Raw genomic sequence first — 22,806 nt, forward strand, 5'->3', positions numbered from 1 at the left:
AGCCCAAGCTCTCCTATAAGGGGAGGAGTGGTTGTCCAGCTCCCAAACTGTTCAGCAAAGCCCCAGACTGGGAGACGGACTTGGGGTTCTTTCCCTGCCTCGGCTCTGTTTGCTGTGTGACCTTGAGCCAATCACACCCCTCTCTGGACCTTGATTTCCTCTTGTGGAATATAGAGGTGCTGAGAACTGCCCACCCTTCCCTTCCTCCCAGGCAAAATGGGGTCACTGTGGAGGTACAGGGGGCCCTGTGGGAGGCAATGTGGGATTATTACATCGTCCACTTCATGGGCTCAGGTGGTCCCCTGGAGGTCACGGCACAAGCTTCTGGAGCTGGAGTTTCTGAGCTTGGACCCTAGGCCTAAGTGGCCAGGCTGTAGGAGGAGCTGGAGAGATTCTCTGCCCACCTTGGGGGAGACGTGGAGGGTGGGAAATGGGTAGTGAGGCACCGTCTCCCAGCCCCAGGAGATTGAAGAGAGGGTGCCCCACGTCCCCTGGAGGACCCGCCTCAGTTAGTGCCCCAGGATGTCCCCTAAGCCCCTCCTCCTTTCCCACTTGTATCACCTGTGTTCCAATTCTGGCTCTGCTACTCTCTAGCTGGGTGACCTTGGGCAAGTAACTGACCCTCTCTGAACTTCCATGAACATCCCATAACTCCTAGGGTTTTTGGAGGGATTAAGTGAGAACATGCACGTCGAGTGCCTGGCACATAGTAGGTACTCAGAACATGGTTCCCATCTCCCCTCCCCCACTTCTGTCCTTCTTAGGGGTAGATGGTGGGGGGAGGACAGGTGCTCTTCCCGCCCCCGGGGTGCCTGGCACTCCCACAGGTGCCCTCCACGTCCCCCCTCTGCCTGCAGGTCCCACCCAAGCACGTGTACCGCGTGCTGCAGTGCCAGGAGGAGGAGCTCACGCAGATGGTCTCCACCATGTCCGACGGCTGGCGCTTCGAGCAGGTGGGCTGGGCCACACCCCCAGGCAAAGCAAGTCCCTCCCTTCCCGCAGCCCCAGCCTTGGGGTGCCCAATTCAGCCCTCACCCGGGGTCTTAAGACAGACTAAACAAGATTAAGAAAGGCCACACTTGGCAGCAGACTGACCAGGAAGGGGAGAGGAGGGAAGCCCCGGTGGCCGCAGGGCAGCTCCCGGGAATCATCTTTAATGGGAGTCCTCCCAGCAACCAGGTAGCGGTCTACACCGTAGTGTGTGAGTCTCTGGCCCCCAAGCGACAGCTCTGGTGCGAGGAGACAAGATCCACATAGGAGAGCGGAGGTCCCCTTGGGGCCACACCTTGTGTAACAATTCCATAGGCATAGATTCCAGGTCCCCGCAAGGGACGTGCCCAGTTCCAAGCGTTGCCACATTCAGGGCAGCCCAGAGCAGCAGCTTCCCATGAGGTATTTATGGTGACCTGTACTTCCTCCCAGTACCTATGCAGTTTACCAGCAGGAGAGATTTTTATCATAAACGGTGTTGCCCTAGTAATGCAGCTGACGTCACACCTCTCTGAGGTTTCCAGAGGATCAGAGCCAACAAGTTAACCCAAGGTCAAATTTGCCCTTAGAGAAGGGTTACCCTTTATCCTTACAAGCTCCCTTGCACCTGGAGGTTGAAGAAGGCCAGGCTTCCCAGGATGGCCGGGCAGGATGGAGGAACTAGTCCAGTCCAGGAGCCGGAAGCCTGGATTCATATCTAGACCTCGCCACTGACATGCTGTGTGAACTTGAGCAAGGCGTATCTCTCTGGGCCTCAGTTTCCTAATCTGTGACATGGACCAGTAGTACTTCCTTTGCAGGAATGTTGAAAGACCTCCATAGAAAGACCATGGATAAAGTCCCTAGCCCAGAGTAGGCCTCTAAACATTGGAGCTAGCTAGCACCCTGTGAATTATTAGAAGCATTTAAGTCCATAGGACCCCTGAGAGGACTCGGGGTCCCAGATTCAAATCCTGAATTTGAATCCACATTCACATTCAGATTCTTCCTGGCTGTGGGACTTCACCACCTCTCCAAACCTCATCTGCCGAAGGGGCTGATTTTTCCTCTCTGCAGGATGAGGGCTCCTGGGGGCCGAATGAGACCCATCACGTGCAGGGCCTTTATCAGTCAGAAGGGGCCCTGCAGGTGTGGTTATTTTAGGGACCCCAGAACAAAGGTGGGGCCACTCTTGAAAGCCTAAGGGAGTCTTTGGCAAGTGCGTGGGCTCTCAAAGGCTGAGCGGGTGTGTCAGGGACCGCTGGCGTAAGGAACGGGTGACCTGTTCTACCTCTCCTTCCAACAGTGAACAGAATATTCTATGGAGCTCCACCAGGTCATGCCAACCCCATCCTGCAGCCTGGTTCTGGGGCTGCCTCAGCCACATCTGGGACAGAGGGAGACAGCCTGCCCATTACAGGCCTCTGCCTGCTTTTAGGACGTTGCCTGCTAGATATGGGGGAGGAACAGCAGTGATAACCCTTCTCCGCTAAGGATCAGGTCCAGCCAAGCCATGTCGGGGGGCTGGCCCTGGAAATAGCCCAGAGCCATAGGCGGGGGTGGAGGGGGAGAGGACTCTGACTCTGCACCAGAAGTGTCCTCTGGAAACCCAGGGATGGCCCTGAATGGAACAGCAAGGTCAGGGCACAGTTGACAAGTGCCGGTGTCCGCCCACCCCGTCCCCTCAACCCCATCCTATCGTTTTCTCCCCATGCTCCGCCCCTCCAGCTGGTGAGCATCGGCTCCTCCTACAACTATGGCAGCGAGGACCAGGCAGAGTTCCTGTGCGTGGTGTCCAAGGAGCTCTACAGCTCCCCGCACGGACTGAGCTCCGAGTCCAGCCGCAAAACCAAGGTGAGCCCTCTGCCCCAGCCCCTGCCCTGCCCCGACCTTGGCCTCCCTGCCTTTCCTCCCTCCCCTCGCCGCCCTCCACCTAGCCATCCGAGCTTCTTTTTCCCTCCCGCTGCACACGCCTGACCCCCTGCTCACAGCCGATGCCATCCATCCCATGCCACCCACCGTCCTGCCTGCTCACGCCAGTTACCCAGGCCCAGACTTGGGGGACAATGAGATGAGATTATCCCCAGGGCACAGCGAGGGTGGACTTAGGTGCCACTTGGATGGTGGTCGCATGGTGGCCACGGGGCAGCGTAGCACAAGGGGGAGTGCACTGGGCTAGGGGTCTGGGCATGGTGTGAGCGCTCTGCGTGACCTTGGAAAAGTCCCGCCCCCTCTGGGCACCTTGGTTGTGTTCTCAGAGGAGTGAGAGGGGTGGACCACCGGCTTGCAACTTCTGGGATCCAAAGGGCCAATTTATTTCCCAGGGGCCTGGGCTGGGGCAGGGAAGCCGAATCCGTTAATCCTGCCCCTCCCGCAGGCTCCCTCCCAGGACTCAGCGGCAGAGGGGTCTGGAGCCCTTGGGGTCCGGCCCTGTGTTTCCACCCTGGCCTGTGAGGCAGCGTCAGCTGGCTGGGGGGGAGGGGGCTAATCGGAGGTCCCGCCACCCTGGACGCAGAGCTGATCGGAAGCCTGAGGGGCCTTTGGTAGGACCAGTGGGGCAGGCAGCTAGGCAGGCTGGGAAGAAGGGAGACCGTTCCTTCTAGGAGCCTGTCCCTATGTGCTGGAGACTTAGGAACTCCGCTTCCCGTCTGGCCGTCTGCCTCCCTGGGCTGTGACTTCCCCTGCCCACCCCAGCCCCATGGGGGCCAGCGGCCGGCACGGCCTTGCAAGGGTGCAAGGTGAGCTGGCTGCTCCCGCGTCTCTGGGAGAGACCTCAGGACCTGGGGTGCGAGAGCCTGGTGCTGACATCTCAGATCTGCCTGGGCCTCCCCTGGCCTCGTTTCTGCTCTGGGTCGGTCCTCCTAAAACGAGGCCTTCCCAGGCAGCCCTCAAGGCTGCCCTGGCCACACACCCACCCCCTTCCTCTGACACCCCCCCGCCCCCCCACCCGGGAGGTTCCCCTCGCCCGTCCCCTTCACGCTGAGATGGGGGCCTGCGGGGACAGCCACCAGCGGGCCCCGGCCCCCTCGTTAGCTCTGCGCTCTTTCTTCCCTGGGTCTGCCGGCTGGTCCACAGCGCGCCGAGGAGCAGCTGGAGGAGCGGCAGCGGCAGGAGGTGGAGGTGGCACAGGTGCAGGTGGAGGTGGAGGCAGATACGCAGCAGAAAGGTGCAGCCAACCCCCGAGGAGAACGATCGCTAACAAAGGCCGTGCCTCCCGCCGGCTCCCCGCTGGAGCCCGCTGCGGAGCCTGGGGTCCCGGGACGGCCGGGGGGCGGGCCCTCCAGGGTTAGCTCAGCCACGTGCCTGGTGCCTCACCTGCATAACCATCCCTTCTCTCACTTTCTCTTTGCAGCCCAGTCATCTCAGGATCCCGCTAACCTTTCCTCCCTCTCACCACCGCCTCCTCCTCCTCCGCTTCCCGCCGGAGGTCCTGCCTCATCTCCATCCACCTCTTCTTCCTCCTGGATCTCATCTGCACCCTGCCTCTTCCCTCTCTGCCCCTGTCCGGGTTTTCTCTCTGCCTGCTCACACCTCCATCCCGGGGCTGCTGTGGTCCCAGCCTCCTGTGCCCTCCACCCAGGTGCCCCGGCACCGCATCCCAGAGCATCCCGCCTGCCGCCTCCCGCACCCCTTCTGGCACCTCCCGCCTCTGGGCCCGGGGCAGAGGGGCACAGCTGCATCTCCTTGGTGCCCGCCGACCCCGCCGGGCACATCTGAGGCCGGGCCACCCTGCTGCAGCGCCTCACCTCCTCACGTTTCCTCCTTGCAGGTTCCCGTCTGCGCCCCCTCAGACCTGAGGCTGCGCTTGCGGTGAGGGCTTCTCCTGGGCCCCTCGCCCGCCCCCAGAGCTGCCACGCCTGGTTTGTAGCTTGGCAGAGCTGGAGGCAGGGGCGGAAGCCAGGAGGGTGCTCATCTCTTGTTTTTTTGGACTTGAGCCGAACTTCCGGCTGATTTGCTCCCCTCCCCCAAGTCTCTCAGCCTATCTTGGCCTTGGGGATGAGGCTCTGAGATGAGACAAAAGGGGGAGGAAATTCTTTCCCACCTGCCCAGCAGCATCAGAGCCACACTGGGAAGGAGGGAAGGGAAACAGAAGCCAGGTGCCCTGACCTCATCCCTGCACACGCGGGAGCTTCTGCATCACAGCCTCGAGGCACTGGGTTCCCTATTTCTGCGGGGGTGGGAAGGACAGGCCACACTTGGATTCCCTCGGCCTAGGAGGAGTCAGCTGGAGCTGGCTGAGGATTGGGCTGTGGCAGAAAAAGCCCTGGCCAGGTGCCCACAAGCCCCCACTCAGTCTTATCTGCCTGCTGTCTGACCTTGGGCAAGTCACTGTCCTTCTCTGGGCCACAGTTGCCTCAAAAATGGGGACAGACAGCTGCTCTCTGTGACCTTCTGCCTGAGACAGTGGTGACCAGCCTCTGGGCCTCGACCCCCTGGCCAGAGCCTTGGCAGAATGTGGCCTCCTAGGCAGCCATCCCCCGGCCCAAGGTGGGGCATGGGGCCCCTGGATGGGCGAGCTGGGTCCTCTCCCCGCTTCCCCTCCTGCTCAGCTCTGAATACACTTTTTCTGGGCCTCAGCCCCCCTCCTTCCTCCCAGAAAGGACCTCGTGACTCACCTGACTCTTTCTCTCTCCCTCTCTCCCCACCCCTCCCTCCCTCCATTCCAATCTCCTCTCCGCCCTGCTCCTGGCCCTGCACTACCCCTTCCTCACCGGCCTCACCCTCTCATCCTCCTCCCGGTGTTCTGACCACTCCCCACCCCGTCTCCCTGCCCCCTCTTATTTTCTAGCTGTTACAAGCCAGAGGCACCCGGATGTGAGGCCCCAGATCGCCTCCAGGGACTTGGGGTTCCGTTCTGAAATCCTTTATTTTTGTACCGCGGGGTGGGCCCCCAGCCTGAGGCGGAGGAAGAGCTCTCCCCGCTGTCACCTCTGTCTACACCTGCGGGGCTGTGATTTACCCCTGCCTCCGGGGGCCGGGTGGGGGCCCACTGGGACCTCGCAAGGCCTGATGTGGGCCCTGGGACCCCTGGGCAGAGCCGCCTGCCGGTGGTCAAAGTGTGGCACTGTCCAGCTGTGTCTTCCAGGCCCCTACGTCCCCTCCCTCAGGTCCCCCAGCTGCATGGCAGATGCCCTCCCCCCGCAGCCCAGTCACATCACCTCCTTTAGTCTCCCTGTCTGTCACATGGGTTCACTTCCTGCCCTACCTACCTCAGGTTTGCTGTGATTTTACCGAGAGGAGCAAAGGTCCCCGAAAGCCCTCAGGGAGGGCACAAGGCGCAGACTCGGACCTGCCTGACCCAGGATGGAGATTGAGGGACTGGTGGGCGATGAAGGGCGTGGCGTTAGCGCTGTTGAAGGAGGGGATGGGTGACTCGGCCTTCACCTTGCCCGCTCCCCGTGCCCCTGCTGTCTGTACTGCTGGTCGCACAGTGCCCTGGCCAGGAGGAAGGGAGGCATTGGTTCAGCAGGGGCAGCGGGGCCACTCAGGAGCTGGTGACAAGGGAAAGGGGGACACTCCCCCCTCTGCCCAAGGGAGAGTCTGGGGTGGCAGGGGCTGAGCAAGGTGCCCCTCCCGCGTTTATGGCCTCCCCGGCTGGATACTTGCTTCCCAGCGGTGTCCAACACCACCGTGTAATAAAACCTGAAGAAGCAGCCAGCCCGGCTGTCTCCCTCTCTTTCTCTGGGCCACGTTTGGGGACAGGGGCTAAACTTAAGGTGGTGTAGACAGCCCAAGGTAATGGGGCTTTTTCATAAAGCCCAGGGACCCCGCCCTGTTGTCACTCTCCCGTGTGTGCTGGGGGGATGCGCATCATGGTTGCATCCTCTGTCCCGTGGCCGGACACCGAGGATACCAGCTCTGCCTTGCTGGGTGAACTTTGGAAAGTACCTTCCCCTCTCTGGGCCTCAGTTTCCTCAACAGTAAAGTGACGGGGTGGACCAGGTGACTTCTGAGGCCCCGCCCCCCTGGAGTCACGCAGGTCTCTTCTGGCCTCCAGGCAGACCTAGATTAGCTGGGGTGCTGAGGGGTAGGGAATTGGGCCTCTGGGAATCAGGATACCTGGTCCTCCCAAGCCTGGCTCCTTACGTCCCAATTCCCAGTCTCACCTCGCCATTCAGGTAAGGTGCTCTCCTTTCTGGCTTCACCCTGCCACCTCAGCTCCCTCCTAAGCTAGCAGGACGTCCCCTCTGCTTCCCGCTGTGATAGCTTCTGGTCACCTCCACCCTCTGCCCCAAGTCCTAGGAAATACAACCCCCAGTCTCCCCTCCATCTTCTCTCAGAGTCTGACGGGACCCCCACCCCGCCTGGCCAGTTCCTTCACCTCCCGGGTCCTACTGAGTGTCTGCCTGGCTCCCCAGCCCCGCCTCCCAGCAGTTCAGCGCTGCCGGGGGACATCTCTGCAAAGCAGTGCTCCCCTTGACCGAAGCCTCCCCAGCCCGCTCAGCAGGCTGGGGGGACCTCACCACTCTCCCTGGGGCCACTCGGCTCTCTGAAGTTGACCTCGCTTTTTGTGTCCAGCTTTGCTTGCAAAAGAGTCACCAGGAGCCTTGTTAAAAGGACAGATTACCCCCTACCCCCTAATTCCTACTAATTAAGGCTGGGGTGAGGCCATGAATTTGCACTTTAGCAAAGCACCCTCCAGCAGTGTTCTGCTCCCCCTCTGAGATCCCTGAGAGGCCACCCGGGGTAGTCCTGCCCTCACCCCAAAGGTGTCCCCCCCATAGCGTCTGCGCCATCTCCACAGGCAGGACCCAGCGGGTGGAGGGCTCTCCACACGTGGATGTGATGGCCATTCCCTGTCTACCTTTGAAAACCCTCTCGACACTAGGCCCCCTCCAAGGCTCCCCCGCTTCCTTCTCCTCCCAGCTAGGCTCCAAGAAAGACTTGTCCGCCCTTGACACCCCGCTTCCTCACCTCCACCAGGGCCCGGCCCTGTAGGCCTCCCTGACCACTCCCACGCAGGCCACAGCCCTGGCTGCTAAGACTCCATCCCCCTCAGTTGCCCTCAGCCTCCTACTCCGGACCCGCACGTCTGCAGTCTGTGTCTCCCCCACCTCCTCCGTCTTCCCCAGACCACCTTCCTTGCAGGGCAGCTCTAAAATCCCTCCTCCAAACCTCTCTCAAGCTCCGCCTGCCTCCTGGACATCTCCCTCCCAGAAGCATCCCAAGTTCATGACACCTTCCCAGAGCTTTTCTCTCCCCAGGTGCCCTGGGTGGGAGTGGTCCTGGGTGACTCCTCCCTCACGTCACCCCATCGACTGGGGCACCTGGAGGACAGTAAGGGTCCTTCAACCCTATGTCCATCCCCCTTGCCCTGCTCGGTCCAGGCCCCATCCTCTTCTCCCTGGAATTCCGCAGTGGCCTCCTTACCAGCCTCACTGCCTCCCACTTCCTCCAGACTGGTGCCGGTGGTGGTTCTAAACTGGGAATCCATACTGTGTCAGTCACTTCCCTGCTCTAGAGCCTTCCACGGCTCCCCAGAGCGCCCAGGGTCAATTCATAGCTCTACTCCAAGCTCTTTGCCATCTAATCTCAGTTTGCCCCTCCCCATGCATTCCTTTTGAGCCCTACCGCCCACCCCACCACCAACCCTGCCAACCTCTGTTCCAACTAAAAACAACTTACTGTTCCCTAACAGGCCACTGACTTTGGGGACTGTTGCCTTCGCACATGCTGTTCCCCTGCCTGGAATGCTCTTCCCCACCTTGGCCACATTTGAACCCCAAGTCTCCTCCAGGCAGCCTTCCCGAGTTGCAGGCTACCCCAAAGCCCCTTCACCCTGGATCAGCATCCCCACCCCTCCCCAGATGAGGAGCCAAGTTCTGTGCAGCTCTGTGACCCCAGTGCGGCCCTTGGCACGTGGTAGGAGCCTGTGAGCTGCTCACTGAATAAATGACTCAGAATGCAGAGGCAGTGCCGTGCCAGAGGGGAAGTGGTAGCCTGGGAATCAGGAGATGGGGCTTCCGCTCCAGGCTCCACTCCTGACCCCTCCCTGGTGCGATCATGAGACTCTCTGCCCCTCAGCTTCCTTCCAAGCTTCCAGAAGGAGCGCATCACTTGTCCCAGCCCTCACTCTGACCTGAGGGGCACCAAACCATTGCCTTCCTGGGGTTGCTCCCAGGACCTAGGCAGCTGCCCTGGAGGCCACCGCTGCCCCCACTGACCGCCCCCACCCCTTAGTCTCCTGGACGCTTAGCCAACAGGCTGAGCAGATAACAGGGGCTGCTCAGTCAAAGGCATGAGATTGGTGCCCGGGGCCCCATTCAATCCCCAGAACAGGACCTCGGGTCAGACAGCTTTATTCCACAGGGCAGCTGAGCTCACCTCCAGGTGAGCGTGGGCAGTGAAGGCCCGAGGAACAGGTAGGCGTGGGAGGACCCTGGACCTGGGGCTCCCCACCCTTTGGCCTGCAGTGGCGGCTGGCCCACTTGGCTGTCTCTAGGGCTCTGAGGGCCCTTCCTGCGGGAGCACCTTCCTCCCCCACCCCTAAGTTAGGCCAAGGGCTTCAAAGGCTGGAATCTGCTGTCTGGAGAGGATGCTGGCCCAGCAGCCTCTGCGCTGGGGCGGGAGCAGGCAGGGGGCCCGGCAGCCACATGACTGCTGCTCGACCCTTGCCCACCAAAGTCAGCAGCAGAGGAAGGGGAAGGAGGAGAGAGAATCAGGAGGGGACAGGTTGGATGTGAACCCCCCCCAGCCGGGCCTGGTGACCATCCCAGGCCCTCAGGGGAAGTCTCGACCACCAGCTGATGGCCCTTCTCCCTCCTTGTGTCCTCACTGGGGCAGATGTCAGGCAACAGGTTGCGGGAGAGGAGAGACACCACCTCCTGTCCCCATGGGGCCCTGCCACCGGCAGAATACTTGCTCCCCTGCCTGGTGGGCGCCCTGGGCTCTCTGAGTCCAAGAGGTGGGGGCCCTTGCTCTGCGGGGGCAGCTTCTCAAGTCAGCACCTGCTGGATCCAGCCAATCACACCTGTGATGCGGGTGTAGACGCCAAAGTAGTTGGGCCGGCCACAGCCCAGACCCCAGCTGACCAGCCCCGCCAGGAACCAGCGGCCACTGGGCTCCTTGCACACCAGCGGGCCGCCCGAGTCACCCTGTAAGAGGGGAAGAGACAGGGCCAAGTCAGGGTAGAGACATCCCCTTCCAGGCAAGGGTCCCGACTGCTGGGGGTGTTCTGAGTGACACGTCCCCTTTGGAAGCCTCTGATAGATGGAGGCGGCCCAAACCAGCTCAGCCTGGTCTCCAGCCGGGCCTGGCTTTCGTGGAAGCGTGGGATGTGTGTCCCCACGCCCTGCCCAGCCCCGCCTGCCTTCTGTGGGCTCTAGTCCTCTCTGCTGCCTCACTTGGGCAAAGCGCCTCGCGGAGGGCAAGGAGCAGAGCTGGGTTTGGGCCTCAGCCCTGCCCCCCTGGGGTCTCTTCTGATCTGGGGCCTGCAACCTGGAGCAAGTCTCTCAACCTCCCAAGCCTCAGTTTCCTCATCCATAAAGTGGGGACAGCCAAGCCCACCTTGCCGTGAGGCTGCAGCAGGCCCTGGGTGACATGAGCAGCGCCCTCTCTCCCCGATCTGGCCCATCCCGCAGGAGTCACCTGGCAGGCATCCTTCTTGCCCCTGCGGTAGCCGGCGCACAGCATGCGGGGGGTCACCTGGTAGCGGTAGGCCTCGCTGCACAAGTCCTGCGGGATCAGCTGCACGTCCACCTTCTGCAGGCCGTTGCTGGTGGGGCCTGCCCGGCGGGGTCGGGGGCAGAGGCGAGAAGATCTGAGGTGCCCGGGGCCCCCACTCTTCCCGTGGCTCTTCCTCTTGCATCTCAGGAGCCCCCTTCCTCGCTCCTGCTCTGCCAACCCTCCCATCCCCGCCCTCCACGTCTCCATCACTCTGTTCTGGCTCCTCCTCCGAGAAGCTCATGGTGACAGACCCCACCCCGACCCTGCCCAGGGCCTATCTGGACTAGGGTCCTCCTTAGGTCCTCCCCCCGCCACCCCTCCTGCTTGAGGCTTCTTGGCTGCCTCCCCTCCGCTCTGTGACAGCCCTGGGAGATTTTTCCAGAACACACATCTCACCCCTTCACTCCCCCCTAAAACTCGTCAGCGTCTCCCCACTGTCCAGCCCGCGCTTCTCCCGAGGAGCTTCAATCAACACTGTGCCTAGTTCCACCCGGAGATCCGGTCTGTTCGGCTGGGCTGGGCCCAGACATCTGTGCTTTTTCTCAAAGCCCTGATGCTTCGAGCAGGTCAGGAGGAGGACTCCTGGCTCCGGATCCGCACCCAGATCCACCGGCTCCCCTCTGGTGCTGGGTGTTCTCAGGGCTCCCTGGGTTGCCACCTGTGCTCTCGTCAGAAATGCCTTTCCCCTTCGCTGGGACACTGCTGACCTATCCTCCAAGCCCGAGCTCAGCCCACCCTTCCTCTGGGCTGCCACTGCCCCCCGTACCTCCCCATCCGTGTCAGCTCCCCAAAGCATGTTTCCTGTTTGTCTTTATATTTCCTTTGTCCAACTCGATGCCCGGCATATAGCAGGTGCTCATAAATGTGTCGTTGAATGAATGAATGAGGAAGTGGACCAATCCTTGTTTTATACTATTCTCTGTCATCCTCTTGGACATGTCACTTTTCACCTGAGCCTCAGTTTCTCCGTCTTTAAATTATCCCTCAGTCCTGCCCACCTCCAGATTGTAAAGCACAGTACACATTTTTAAAGCCACCACCGCGAAGGGTGCAGGGCGTGGCTGTAGTTATGTACAGAACTGAGAGCTGGCCTCTAGGGATGGCCAGCTCCGGTCAGTGTAGGAGGGAAGGGGGGAAACTCATGTTTCTGAGAGGCAGCATCCAAACAGCAGGGGCTCTGGGGTCAGATAGTCCTGGGTTCTAGTCTCTGCTCCAACCCTCTCTGGCTGTGTGACTTTGAGTCACAGCTAAATGTCTCTGAGCCTCCGTTTCCCCGTCCTTAAGATGGGGTCCGTGATAACCAATAGCTAGGGTTATTGGATGGATTAGATGAAATCATGTTCCCCTAAAATCTAACCTCCATGTGGTAAGTGTTAATAATTAAGAGCCTCCCCCCAACACAGACACATACCCCGCCACCCGCCGCTGTCCAAGGAGCAGAGGGTTGGAGCTTGCCCACGGGCTGTGGGGTCCCTGGCCTGCCCCATCACTCCACACTTATCCCCTAGGATATCCTTCCATGACCTTGGCTCTCCTTAAATGCCCTTCTGGCAGGAAGGGAAGGGGAGAGGCCCACGGCCATAGTTAAAGGTTTTTTTCCGTGACATCCAGCCCAATTTAATCCCAGGACTAGCGGGCCTCTGGAGGGGAGCCCCAGGGCCCCCTGCCACTTCACCTCCAGGCTCAGAAGCTGCATGAGGGGGACCCATCCCATCTCCCCTGCCCGCAGTCCAGCTCACCACCCTCGCGCAGGGCACCCCAGCCCGTGATCCAGCAGTGCAGGCCCGGCTCGAAGAAGTGGGAGCGCGCGGGCAGGCAGACGGGGTGCACGGAGGCCGAGCGCACCACGGGGTGGTCGAGCTGCAGCAGGGCCACGTCATAGTCGTGGCTGTCCTCCTCATGGTACGGGTGCAGAAGCAGGCGGCTCACCTTGAAGGACACCTCACCCGGCCAGCGAGCGCTCTGCCACACTTTGCCCAGGAACACGGTCCACAGCGCCGGGGACGCCATGCTGAGGGCAGCGAGGGGGACTCGCTCAGCGGCCGCCTCCCCGATCCCATCCCAGATCCCTAGGGTAGCCAGCTTCCCCCCCGGGACACCAGCCTCCGACCCATCCCCGCCCTGCTCTGGAAGGCCAGGCAGCTGGTGGTACGGTGTTCAGTGTTGGCCCTGGAGCCCTCCTGCCTGGGTTCCAGCTCCAGCGTCATCCCTCCCGAGGTGTGTGTGCACCTCTCTAGGCCTCAGTCACCCCATCTGCAAAATGGGAATAGTATCATCTACTCATATGTTCCTGGGGGGATTCAATAAGACCGTGTATGTAAACAAACTAGCACAGTGCCAAGCATTGGCAGATCATTCTCTCCTTTTTTTCTGTGCACTTTATAGATGGGGCAGCTGGGAACGCCCTGAAACTCGCTGGTCCTCAGGAAGAGGGGGAGGGAGTTGGGTGTGGAGGAATTGGCAGAGACTGGGCTGTGCAGACCCCTGGAGGCCGGGTCAGCATCCAGGTCTTTCTCTACCTTGTGGGCAGTGGGGAGCCAGGGATGAAGTGAAAGAAGCTGGGTAGTCAGACCGCACCCAGAAGGGCACCCGGGCACCTGGGCAGAGGATGCAAAAGGGAACTGGGCTCTGGGCTGCGGGGGTGACCCAGGGGTAATGGTGGCAGCGTGGACAGGCAGTGGCTGAAGATTCTCCAGACCACTGAGAGGGCTTGCTGCCTCGCTGAGTGAGGGAAGGGGGTGCCCTGGTGGCTCCAGGCCTTTGGCAAGGACTGTGTAGACCCAGGACAGAGGAGAAGGTGTGGGGACAGAGTCCAGAACTGGCCGTGCTGGGGGGCGGGTCTGGGACACCAGACATCAGGCTAGGGGTGGAGAGTGGGTGCTGTCAGCCCACCACGGAGATAAGGAAGATGTCTGTAGGGCAGGGTGAGACGTCCCTTCTTGTGGGTTTCTCTGCCCCACCTCTCCCGCCCCAGGTCACAGACAGGCATGCCTGGAGGAGGGGGTTTATGGCCTATGACCAGGTCAGGCAGTTCTGTTTTCTGCTGTCCCCCAGTGTCTAGCACAGCCCCTGGCACATAGTAGGAGCACAACGAACGTAGTTGAATGGATGAATGAGTAAATAAATGCATCACTGACCCAGCTGAAAGCAAGATACCAAAAGTAGAGCACAGAGAGGTCAAGCAGCCTCTCCAGGGGCACAGAGCGTGCCCGCGGTGGAGCCAGGGCTGAACCCAAGTGTCGGAACAGCCAGTCTGAGGGGCTTCCCACCGCCCTCCCCTCTGTCTGCTTAGGTTTCAGACACACCGTCCCCCGTCACAGCCTTCCCTACCCCACGTCTCGCGGCCCACGTCCCCGCGCCGCCCCCCTCACCTGTCCTCCTGGAAGCAGTGGGCAGCTGTGATGACCCAGCGGTCAGCGACGAGGGCCCCCCCACAGATGTGTCGGCCCCGAACCTGGAGGCTGGCCTGCCAGGGCCACTCGCCCTCCGAGGACTCGACCCCGCCCACGATGCGGCCCGAGGGGCCCTGGAGGCCACAGTCTAGGGGTGGAGGAGGGGGCAGGGATGGACAGAGGGCGAGCGGCCGCAGAGAAACAGACACAGAGAAAAAGAGAAGGGGGAGGCATGAAGGGCGAGCAGAGGAACGACACGAAGGGGACAGGGAAAGAGAATGAAGGGGCGAGGGAGGGAGAGAGGCGGGCAGGACCCACACCAGGGGGCAGAGGCGGGGTAGAAAGAGACTGATGGACAGATGATGAGCTCTCCCTCCAGCTCCGCAGAGGGGGTACCTCCCTCGCTCCCACGCTGGTGGAGGGGCATGCCCCCAGGGCTCACCGCAGTACTGCTCGTCCGAGCCGTCCTTGCAGTCGGGGTGCCCGTCGCACTGTGGGTTGGGCTTCTTCACACAACTGCGGTCCTCACACTGGAAAGTGAAGGTCCCGCAAGGCACCCCTGGAATAGAGGGGGTGGGGGCAGGGCTTAGAGGATGGGTCCCTGAGCCCAAAGGAGCCTCCAAAACAAGGCCAGGGAAGACAGAGCCTGGAAGAGGCCAGGAGGCGACCGGGGAGGGGTCTCTTGACCCCACTAAAGGGTTCCCTGAGGCTCCTTTAAGGTCCCCTAAAGGCCATGTCCCCTCCGCACCCCTCGCCCCCCACGCTGGTCTGTTAAGAGAAGGCAGTGTCTCCCCTCTCAGACCTGGGCTCCTGACCGTAAGATTATGCCTCCCTCCAGGTATGGTACCTGAGGGCAGACCCGTGCCTCCACTTTCAGCCCAGTGAGGCTCCCAAGAGCGTGGGTCTGCCTCTCCCATCAGACTGAGCTCCCCTCCCAGCCTGGCAGCCCTCCGGGCCCTGCCCCACCCAGCCACACAGCTGCACCTCGCCACCTTCACCGTGAACAGCTTCCTCCTCCACAGTTTTCGCCTGCTCTCCTTCCCTTCGCTACTTAAATTTTACCTCCCTTCAAGGACCAATGGACAAACCCGTAGTTAGAGAGATCCATGGATGCATGGATGGAGGATGGAACAATGGACATACACAGAGGCAGTTGGGTAAACCAGTAAGTGAGTAGATTGATGGCTTAGCGGATAGGGAGATAGGTGGTTGGACAGGCCGATGGATGAGTGAGTGAGTGGATGTATGAATCAATGGACAGACAAGATGGCTGGGGAGACCAGAAGATGGATGGATGGATGGATGGACGGACATATAGGCATACTTATAAATGGGTTGGGAAGCATTTGGACAAGAGGGCAGAAAGCTTTGCGGAAGAAGCATGCAGAAGGGCTGGGCTATCTGGCTGAGCCCGTTCTTCGGATCGCCTCTAGATACCTGGTCGTACCCCGCCCTACCTTCCTGGCACAGCTCTTCATCACTCCCATTGAGACAGTCAGGCTGCCGGTCACAGACCCTGGACAGTGAGATGCATGTGCTGTCCTCTTGGCACTGGAATGTGGCTCTGCAAACTGTATGAGGACACAGGGAGGGGACAGGTGGGAGGAAGCCAGAGGCACCGGGCTGGGACTTGGCACTGCCTGTGACTGTGCATTGTACCGTACGTCATGACCACAGATCTCTTTCTCAGCTACTTTACGCCTGAGTGTCACAGCAACCCTGTGAGATACTCCATTTCATCGGTGGAAACAGAAATGAAGTGACTATTCCAAGGTCACCTGGCTGAACCGGAACTCGATGCCAGATGTTCTGGTTCCAAATAGGAGGCACCTTCACGAGCAGGATAAGAGGATCGGCGCAGAGGCAGGCACACCTCCCTTCCCTCCTGCTTCTCTCCCCACATATGTAAAACTTTGATGGGATGCAGGTGGTCTGGGGAGACCAGACTGGAACAGGCTGTACTGATGGTGACTCTGGGAGCCAGAAGCCAGGATTCAGAGGCAGAGGTATTGATCCGAGGGAGCCCTGGCCCGGGGGCCATCAGGGCCCTGAGCCCCTTCTGCCAGGGCTGGGCAGTGGTGAGCACAACCTCAGGAAGAGTTGGCAGCTCCAGTCTGAACCCCTGCGGTGGAGGACCCCACTCGGAGGAGGCAGATAAAGGATCCTCTCCTTGGCCAACCTGGGTCTGCTGGGCTCTTCTTGATAGCCTTCCCCCTTCCGGTCCTACCCTCCCTCATCTGCTCTGTTCCTTCTTGGATGGCTGTCCTGGCAGAAGGCTGGTGGGGATGGCCTGGTGGGGAGAAGCCCTGAGCTGGGAGTCAGGACACCTGGGTCCCAGCTTGTCCCTGTCACTGCCCCACTGGGTGGCCCTCAGTCTGTGCTTCCACTGTGCCATCTCAGCACCGCGAGGGAGCCGTACTTCCTGGCTGCTTCTAATGGGAGCTGCCTGTGTGGGGCGGGTTTCGAAAGGGTGGGCTCAGCCCAGCACAGAGGTGAGGAGAGAGGAGCGACGGGGTGGGCGGGCAGCTCACCACAGTTTCTCTCATCCAGGCCGTTGGGGCAGTCTTTGATCCCGTCGCAGGCAGGCACACAGAGTCCATTCACAGAGCAGAGGAACTCTCCGGGGCAGGCTGGACAGGGAAGGAGCCATTAGGACACGCGTCAGCATGAAAACACGTGCAGACACGAGGCACCCGTGTGCTCACGTGTGTACCCACACGCCTGTGTACACGGTCCGTGTGGACATACATGTCCGGGCACATGCACACAGCACACACTCGGGTAGGTATGAGTGTATATACCTCATGAACACGTATGACTGCCTTGCACACGTGAGCACACACAAAGCTGCATATGTTCGCGCACACACACACACACACACACACACACTCCTTTTGACCAGCCTCTTGGCGCTTCCAGGGACAGCTCAGAGGCAGAGAGAAGCTGCGGGCGCTTAGGGGGTCCCCGCCCCAATCCCCAGCCTGCTCACACTCACGATCTGACTGGTTGTACAAGCCGTAGTGCACCTGCACGCCGGGCCCGGTGAGGGAGATCTGGGACGTGAAGTTGATGGTGATGCCAGCAGTGGCCACCACAGGGATCCTCTCGGCGTAGGGCTGCAGGGTGCGCAGGCCACACAGCCTGGGGGTGACCAGAGACAGACTCAGGGCCACACGGTCTGGTCCAAGGCAAGGGACAGCCTGGGTCCCCGTGTACAGACAGGGCAAGGACAGGGCAGTCGGAAAGGAAGGGGGAGCCACAACCCCAGCCCACCCCCACCTCCTCTGTCTTGATTTCTCCCTTGGGTGGCCACTCACCCCCAGAGTCATCTAGAAAGCAGCCTGGCTATGTCACTCCCCTGCTCAAAAACCTTCAATGGCTCCCCATTGCCTGCAGGATAAAAGTTAACGTCTGGACTCTAGTTCCAGTCACCTAGGAGCTGCAAGAGTCTAGCGAGTCAGAGTCCCTCTCTAAGCCTCACTTTCCTCCCTTGTAAAACAAGGGAAATTATCATGTCTGTTGACCTGACATCTGACAAAAGTCTCCAATGTGTCAGTGGAAGCAACAGTCCTTGACTGGTCTACTCTCCATAGACTGGAAGGGATGTTCCTCCTGGGCTCGGTGTGGAGTGAGAAGGCAGCCTCGCTCCCCATTCAGGCCGTTCCCTCCCACTGAGAAGCCTCCACAGCCCTGGTGGCTTCCCTGTGACCCTCTGGGCATGAGGGAGGCACCAGTCCCGCTCCCACGATCAGCAGTGCCATGCTGATGGGCAGCACCTTCTCCGTGAGTGGCCACACTCGGGTGGGACCACCCCCCAGCTGTGGGAGCACGCTCACATCCCTGTCGGACACCCCCGTCCCCATCGATCACGCTCTCGTTCCCACAGAGCAGGTGGAATTCCCCGCAGAGCGCAGGTAAGAATCCTCCCGACTCCAGGGTGAAGGGCACGGCGCTCATCCCACACGGTGCCTGGTCACACCTGGCCTTACAGAGCAAGAGGCCATGCTTTCATGGAGCAGGCGCAGCCACGCCCCCCAAGCAGCGGGACCCTCCTCAGAGAGCAGCCTGGGGTTCCCTGCCTTCCCAGGCGGGACACCCCCAACAGAACAGATGGGTTGGCCCCATCAGCTCCTAGGAATGTCTCCCACAGGGAAGGGAGTATCCTCACAGAGCAGACAGGAATGCCTTTACAGGTGAGGGAAACACCCAGAACACGGGTGGAAAGGTCTGCAGACAGAGGTGAAAATGCCCCCAGCAGAGAAGGTAGGAGGAAGTCAAGAGAGCAAGTGGGAGTGCCCCAAAGCATGATGGGAACATCCCACAGCAGATGCAGCAGCCCACAGAGCCAGAGGCCAGAGGCTTCCTCAGAACTTCCAGAACACGGCAAGCATTTAATAGTTCAGTAATAGTTGGAGGTCCCGTTGCATGGGGATTTTGAGGTTCTCACAGCAACTCCACCCTGTGAGGAGGGATTGTTCTCATCCCGCTCTCCAGATAAGGCTCAGGAAGGGAAGTGCTGAGGTGGACGAGAAGCCAGCCTCCTCGGGACCCAGGAGGCCCCACCCAGCCTGCACTGTGGGGAGGTGCACCCTGACCGTCACTGCCACATGAGCTCTAGGGGCTGAGCCCTCACGTTCCCCATGACTCCCCTCAGACCTGGCCTAAGGTTTAGTTTCCCCATATACTGTTTGCCTGCAGTGATATTCTTGCCCCCATACCAATAAAGAGTTCTCAAAGTATGGTCTGGGGACCACTTGGGGTCCAGAGTAAAAATTATTTTTATAATAATTCTCAGATATCATTTGCCTTTTTCACTCTCTTCTCGCACAAGGTAGAGTGGAATTTTCCGGAGCCTATGTGATTGATGTGTAACCCATTGAATGCGGAAGCAGGTGTGGGGATTCATTTGTGGTCTACTAATCCAATTATTAAAGAAAGCTGCAAAAATGTAAAACGGTGATATTATTCCTCGCCAAATGTTTTTATTTTGGGAAATATAATTAATTTTTCATAAAATATGTCCTTTATGTTAAAATGTAATGGGTTTCTTATTATTTTAAATGAACTGATAAATATTTTAAAATGTTCTCGGTTTTCATTTCTAATACTGTAAATATAGGTTAAAATATGGTTTTTATACAAGGCATAAAACTCTCTGGGGTGCTCCATAATTAAAGAGTATAGAGGGGTTCTGAGATGGAAAATTTTGAGAACCACTGCTCTGCAGCCCAGGGGGACCAGAGCGGGATGAGGTGCCACCAGGGGGCGCTCCTGAACAAGCCTCGTCCTTATCCTTTTAAAACTAAGGAAGCAAGGGGGCGTTGTGGTTTGTTTTTAAAGTAGATAAACAAATGCTATCATGGATTACTATCCCCAGAGAATTGCCCTGGAGAGTGGACAGGGGATCTGGGGGCTGGGAAATACCAGGCAGGGGGAAATGAGGAATCAGGTGCATTCCCGAATAAGGTTCAGGGGCCTGGGGCACCGTCCCCAGACAGTCACGGGAGACTGTGGAGAGACAGGGAAGGAACCGGAGCCGGGTTGGAGGGCAGTGGAATGTTTCAGTTTATAAGAATTTGAGGGCTGCGTGGTCACCTCAAGCCTTGGCCAGAGGCTCTAAGACACCAGCGTCAGCCAATAGGACATTTCTCTACTGGCATCCAAGAGAGGATTCCAGGATCAGCCTGGTACTCAGGAGCTGCTCAGCCTGGGCAGCATTCAGTTCTCACCCTGGAGGCCTGGGGCAGACAGGAGGTGGCAGAATTTCTGGGGCGAGGCTCTTCATTAGCAGGAGCCAGAAAAGAGGCTGTAATCTGGCGACTCAGGCTGAATCACTCAGCCCGAGGGTGATCTGCTTAGCCTGTGCAGTATTAAAACTGCTTTTCAAATGCAGTTGCCAGCTAATTTCACATAACATCTTAGATTCCTGCTTCTGAAAAATAAGCCCTAGAAACACTGGCTGGAAGTGATCGGAGGCTGCCCGAATTAGGCAGGGCACGTGTGGCCCAGCTAACCAGGTTCCTCCCGCCCTCCCTCTCCCCCACGCAGCCTGCCTCAAGGAACTACGCACGCACTGGCCTGGCCCCTTTGCACATCATCATTTCTGGTTCTTGCCGAAGTGCCTTCTGCGTGAGGGTTTGCGTCCTCTGGCTCTCCAATCCCTCCCCAACCACCAAGTGCTGCCCCCTCCCCCCAAACCCTGTCCAAGGCGCACCAGAAGTCTGAAAGCTGTGGAGTCCACATCTCTTCTCAGCTACAAAGTGCTGGGGGTCTGAAAGCACATTTTTGCACCGGGGCTGCCTTGCGCTTTCTCACTTTTCTGGATTTGGAGCATTTTCCTTCTTGCCTCACCTAGACAGTAAGCAGGGATCCGGTCAACCTTGCATGTCAGCAACTCTACACAGGGAGGAGTTCAAGAAAGATTGGATGGTAGATGGATGGATGGATGGACAGAAGGAAGGAAGGGTGGGTTGGTGTATTGATGGATGGGTAAATGGATGGAAGGAAGAAAGAATTGGTGGATGGATGGACGGATGGATGGATGGATGGATGGAAGGAAGGAAGGATGGAAGGATGGATGGAAGGATAGATGGATGGATACACACATACATGCATTCCCTTCCCTAAAGACAGGTTAAATGGGAAAGACAGTCAGCAAAGACAAGCACTAAAAAAAGGGAGGACACCAGTCTCACTTGGTGGCCAGAGCGGTGGACCTGAAGCTGCAGAGCTGAGGCTGAGGCTGGGCTCTGCCACGTGAACCAGCTGTGTGACCTTGGGCATCTGGCTCAACCTCAGCAAGCTCCCATTTTCAAGTCTGTAAGATGGGGTGATAGCTCCCTTGTAGGGTGTTTTATGGCACGCGTGAGAAATGGTTTCTTTGAAAACCAGCTGCTATCGTCGGGCTGTGAGCTCACCAAGGGCAGCAGCTGGAGCTCCTTCTTCCTCATCGCCAGCACCCGGCAGTGCCCGAGGAGCCTCTGTGGCCGCCCAGGGGATCAAAGGAGCAGAAGGGCCGCCCCATAGCCAGGCCGGGCCTGAGGGGCTCCAGCAGGCCTGAGGAGCCAGGGGCTCTGCCTGTCCCCATCGGTGAAGTGGAAATGGTAGCCGGATTTCACGAGGTCAGCTCCCTGCCCCGCCCCCAGGCCACTCAAAGGGCCTGAGGCCTCTGCTGGGGAGAAACTGGGTAGAAAACAGGGAGGTAGGGGGAAGGCAGAAAGGGCTCAGGGGAGTGAGGTGACAGTGCCCAAGGATGCCCCGCCCGTGGGGGAACCCGCCCCAGCCTCTCCTCATCACTGTGCTGGCACCTGAGGGGTGAGACACCCTCTCCCCACACCCACCCTCTGTCGCTCCTCGTCAGTGGCCATGCTGGGCCCCAGGACTGTGCCTCCCCCTCCCTACAAATCCTGTGCCTCGAAATCTACACCCTTCCCCGGACCTCTTGTGTCTTTGCCACCCACACAAGCAGATTTTCCAACAAATGCTTATTCAGAGAATTTCCCAGCAACTACATAGGCTGCTGGTTATCAAAAAAGATCAGAACTAGAGGAAATGGTTTGTCCGGTGCTTACAGTCTGGAGGTACACCTCTGCCTTCCCTTCCACCCTCAGACACGGGCAGGAGCCTGGGGGCAGGGGGTCACGAGTCTCCACCGCGGGACCCCGGACCCTTAACGAAGGTCTGAGAAGTCAGGGATGGGACTTCCCAGGCTGCTCTCGGAGCCGACGAGAGGAGAGCCCCAGAAGCTGTCCGTCCCCTCAGCGGGATGCCAGTGCGTTAGTCGGGATGGCTCGGCCAAGGGAGGGAACAGCTGGCACAGCTGCTCGGAGGCTCTGCAGGAAGATTCCGCTTGAGTGTGAGCGCACAGATGAGCACGCGTACGTGCATGGATGTGCGCACACAGGCCCGCACGCCGCCGCACACGCTCTGGATCACGCTGCCTAGCTCAACTCCGGTTTCTCTAGTTACGAGCTGGGTGACTTTGTGTGAATGTCTTTGCCTCTCTGTGCCTCAGTCCCTCATTGGTCTATGAAGGAGGCAGTGCGGGGCCTGCTTCCTCACCAGGTTGCTGAGGGTGACAGAAACGGCACCTGAGCTCTGGGCCTGCCTGGTGCAGAGCCCAGAGCCGGTTACGAACTCATGGCCAGTGCCTTCTGGAGCTCCTGCCCATCCCGGCCTGCAGGAGCCAGCGTCCTCCACGCACGATCTCACTTACTCCTCCCTGGATGGGGGCCTGCTGCTTGCCCACTTTTCAGATGAGTTACCTGAGGCTGGGAGGGGTGAGTCCTTGCTGAATGGAAGGAGAGGAGCCAGGGTTTGAACACTGCTGTGTCTCATTTCAACAGCTAAGCTCTTTCCACCTCTCCAGCCCGACTTGGAATGACGTTTCATTAGGAGCTAATAAACACAACTTATTGGAAGACATCTTTCTGATGGGTAAATAATAAAAAGTTGGGGCCCTGGACCCTGGGCAGGCTTAACCCCCTTGTTTTACAGATGAGGAAGGGGGTGTATCCAGAGTTACATGCAGAAACCAGGTAACCAGACTACCCCAAGCACATCTTCAACGCCCCCAGCAGGTGGGGGAGGCTTGGGAAGAGAGAGGAGGGGGTGGGAGTGCCAGGTCTTGTCAAGCCTCACCCTCCCACCCCACCCACAACCCAGCTGCACCCTGGTCCCTCGCCACCACTTCAAAAGTGCAAAAAGACAAGGACAAGAAGCCAAGTCTTTAGTCCTCCCTAGACCTCAGTTTTCCCACCTGTACAATGGGTGAGGGTAG

The 22,806-nt window shown here is 59.4% G+C and overlaps 2 protein-coding genes across 10 annotated transcripts in view; one reads left to right on the plus strand and one right to left on the minus strand.

Annotated features, from left to right (window-relative positions):
- Positions 1-11,514, plus strand: part of KCTD17 (potassium channel tetramerization domain containing 17) — a 15,609-nt gene extending 4,095 nt beyond the window's left edge. Inside the window, exons 4-9 of one of the 9 annotated variants that reach the window (XM_024761590.1) lie at positions 858-953; positions 2,698-2,823; positions 4,045-4,135; positions 4,322-4,396; positions 4,739-4,829; positions 5,759-6,327. In XM_024761590.1, coding sequence (XP_024617358.1) covers positions 858-953; positions 2,698-2,823; positions 4,045-4,135; positions 4,322-4,396; positions 4,739-4,829; positions 5,759-5,828 — 549 coding nt within the window. In that variant the 3' untranslated portion in view covers positions 5,829-6,327. Of the gene's footprint in view, positions 1-857; positions 954-2,697; positions 2,824-4,002; positions 4,830-5,758; positions 6,687-11,059 lie in introns of those variants that run through there. The other 8 variants (XM_024761583.1, XM_024761586.1, XM_024761587.1 and 5 more) reach the window with 8 other exon arrangements.
- Positions 9,881-22,806, minus strand: part of TMPRSS6 (transmembrane serine protease 6) — a 30,965-nt gene continuing 18,039 nt past the window's right edge. Inside the window, exons 10-17 of the mRNA XM_024761580.1 lie at positions 17,023-17,168; positions 16,559-16,657; positions 15,485-15,598; positions 14,470-14,586; positions 14,007-14,175; positions 12,375-12,646; positions 10,558-10,694; positions 9,881-10,064 (exon numbers count right to left, since the gene is read on the minus strand). Coding sequence (XP_024617348.1) covers positions 9,906-10,064; positions 10,558-10,694; positions 12,375-12,646; positions 14,007-14,175; positions 14,470-14,586; positions 15,485-15,598; positions 16,559-16,657; positions 17,023-17,168 — 1,213 coding nt within the window. The 3' untranslated portion in view covers positions 9,881-9,905. The remainder of the gene's footprint in view (positions 10,065-10,557; positions 10,695-12,374; positions 12,647-14,006; positions 14,176-14,469; positions 14,587-15,484; positions 15,599-16,558; positions 16,658-17,022; positions 17,169-22,806) is intronic.

This window comes from Neophocaena asiaeorientalis, unplaced genomic scaffold, assembly GCF_003031525.2.
Source record: "Neophocaena asiaeorientalis asiaeorientalis breed wild unplaced genomic scaffold, Neophocaena_asiaeorientalis_V1.1 scaffold473, whole genome shotgun sequence".
NCBI classification, from domain to species: Eukaryota; Metazoa; Chordata; class Mammalia; order Artiodactyla; family Phocoenidae; genus Neophocaena; species Neophocaena asiaeorientalis.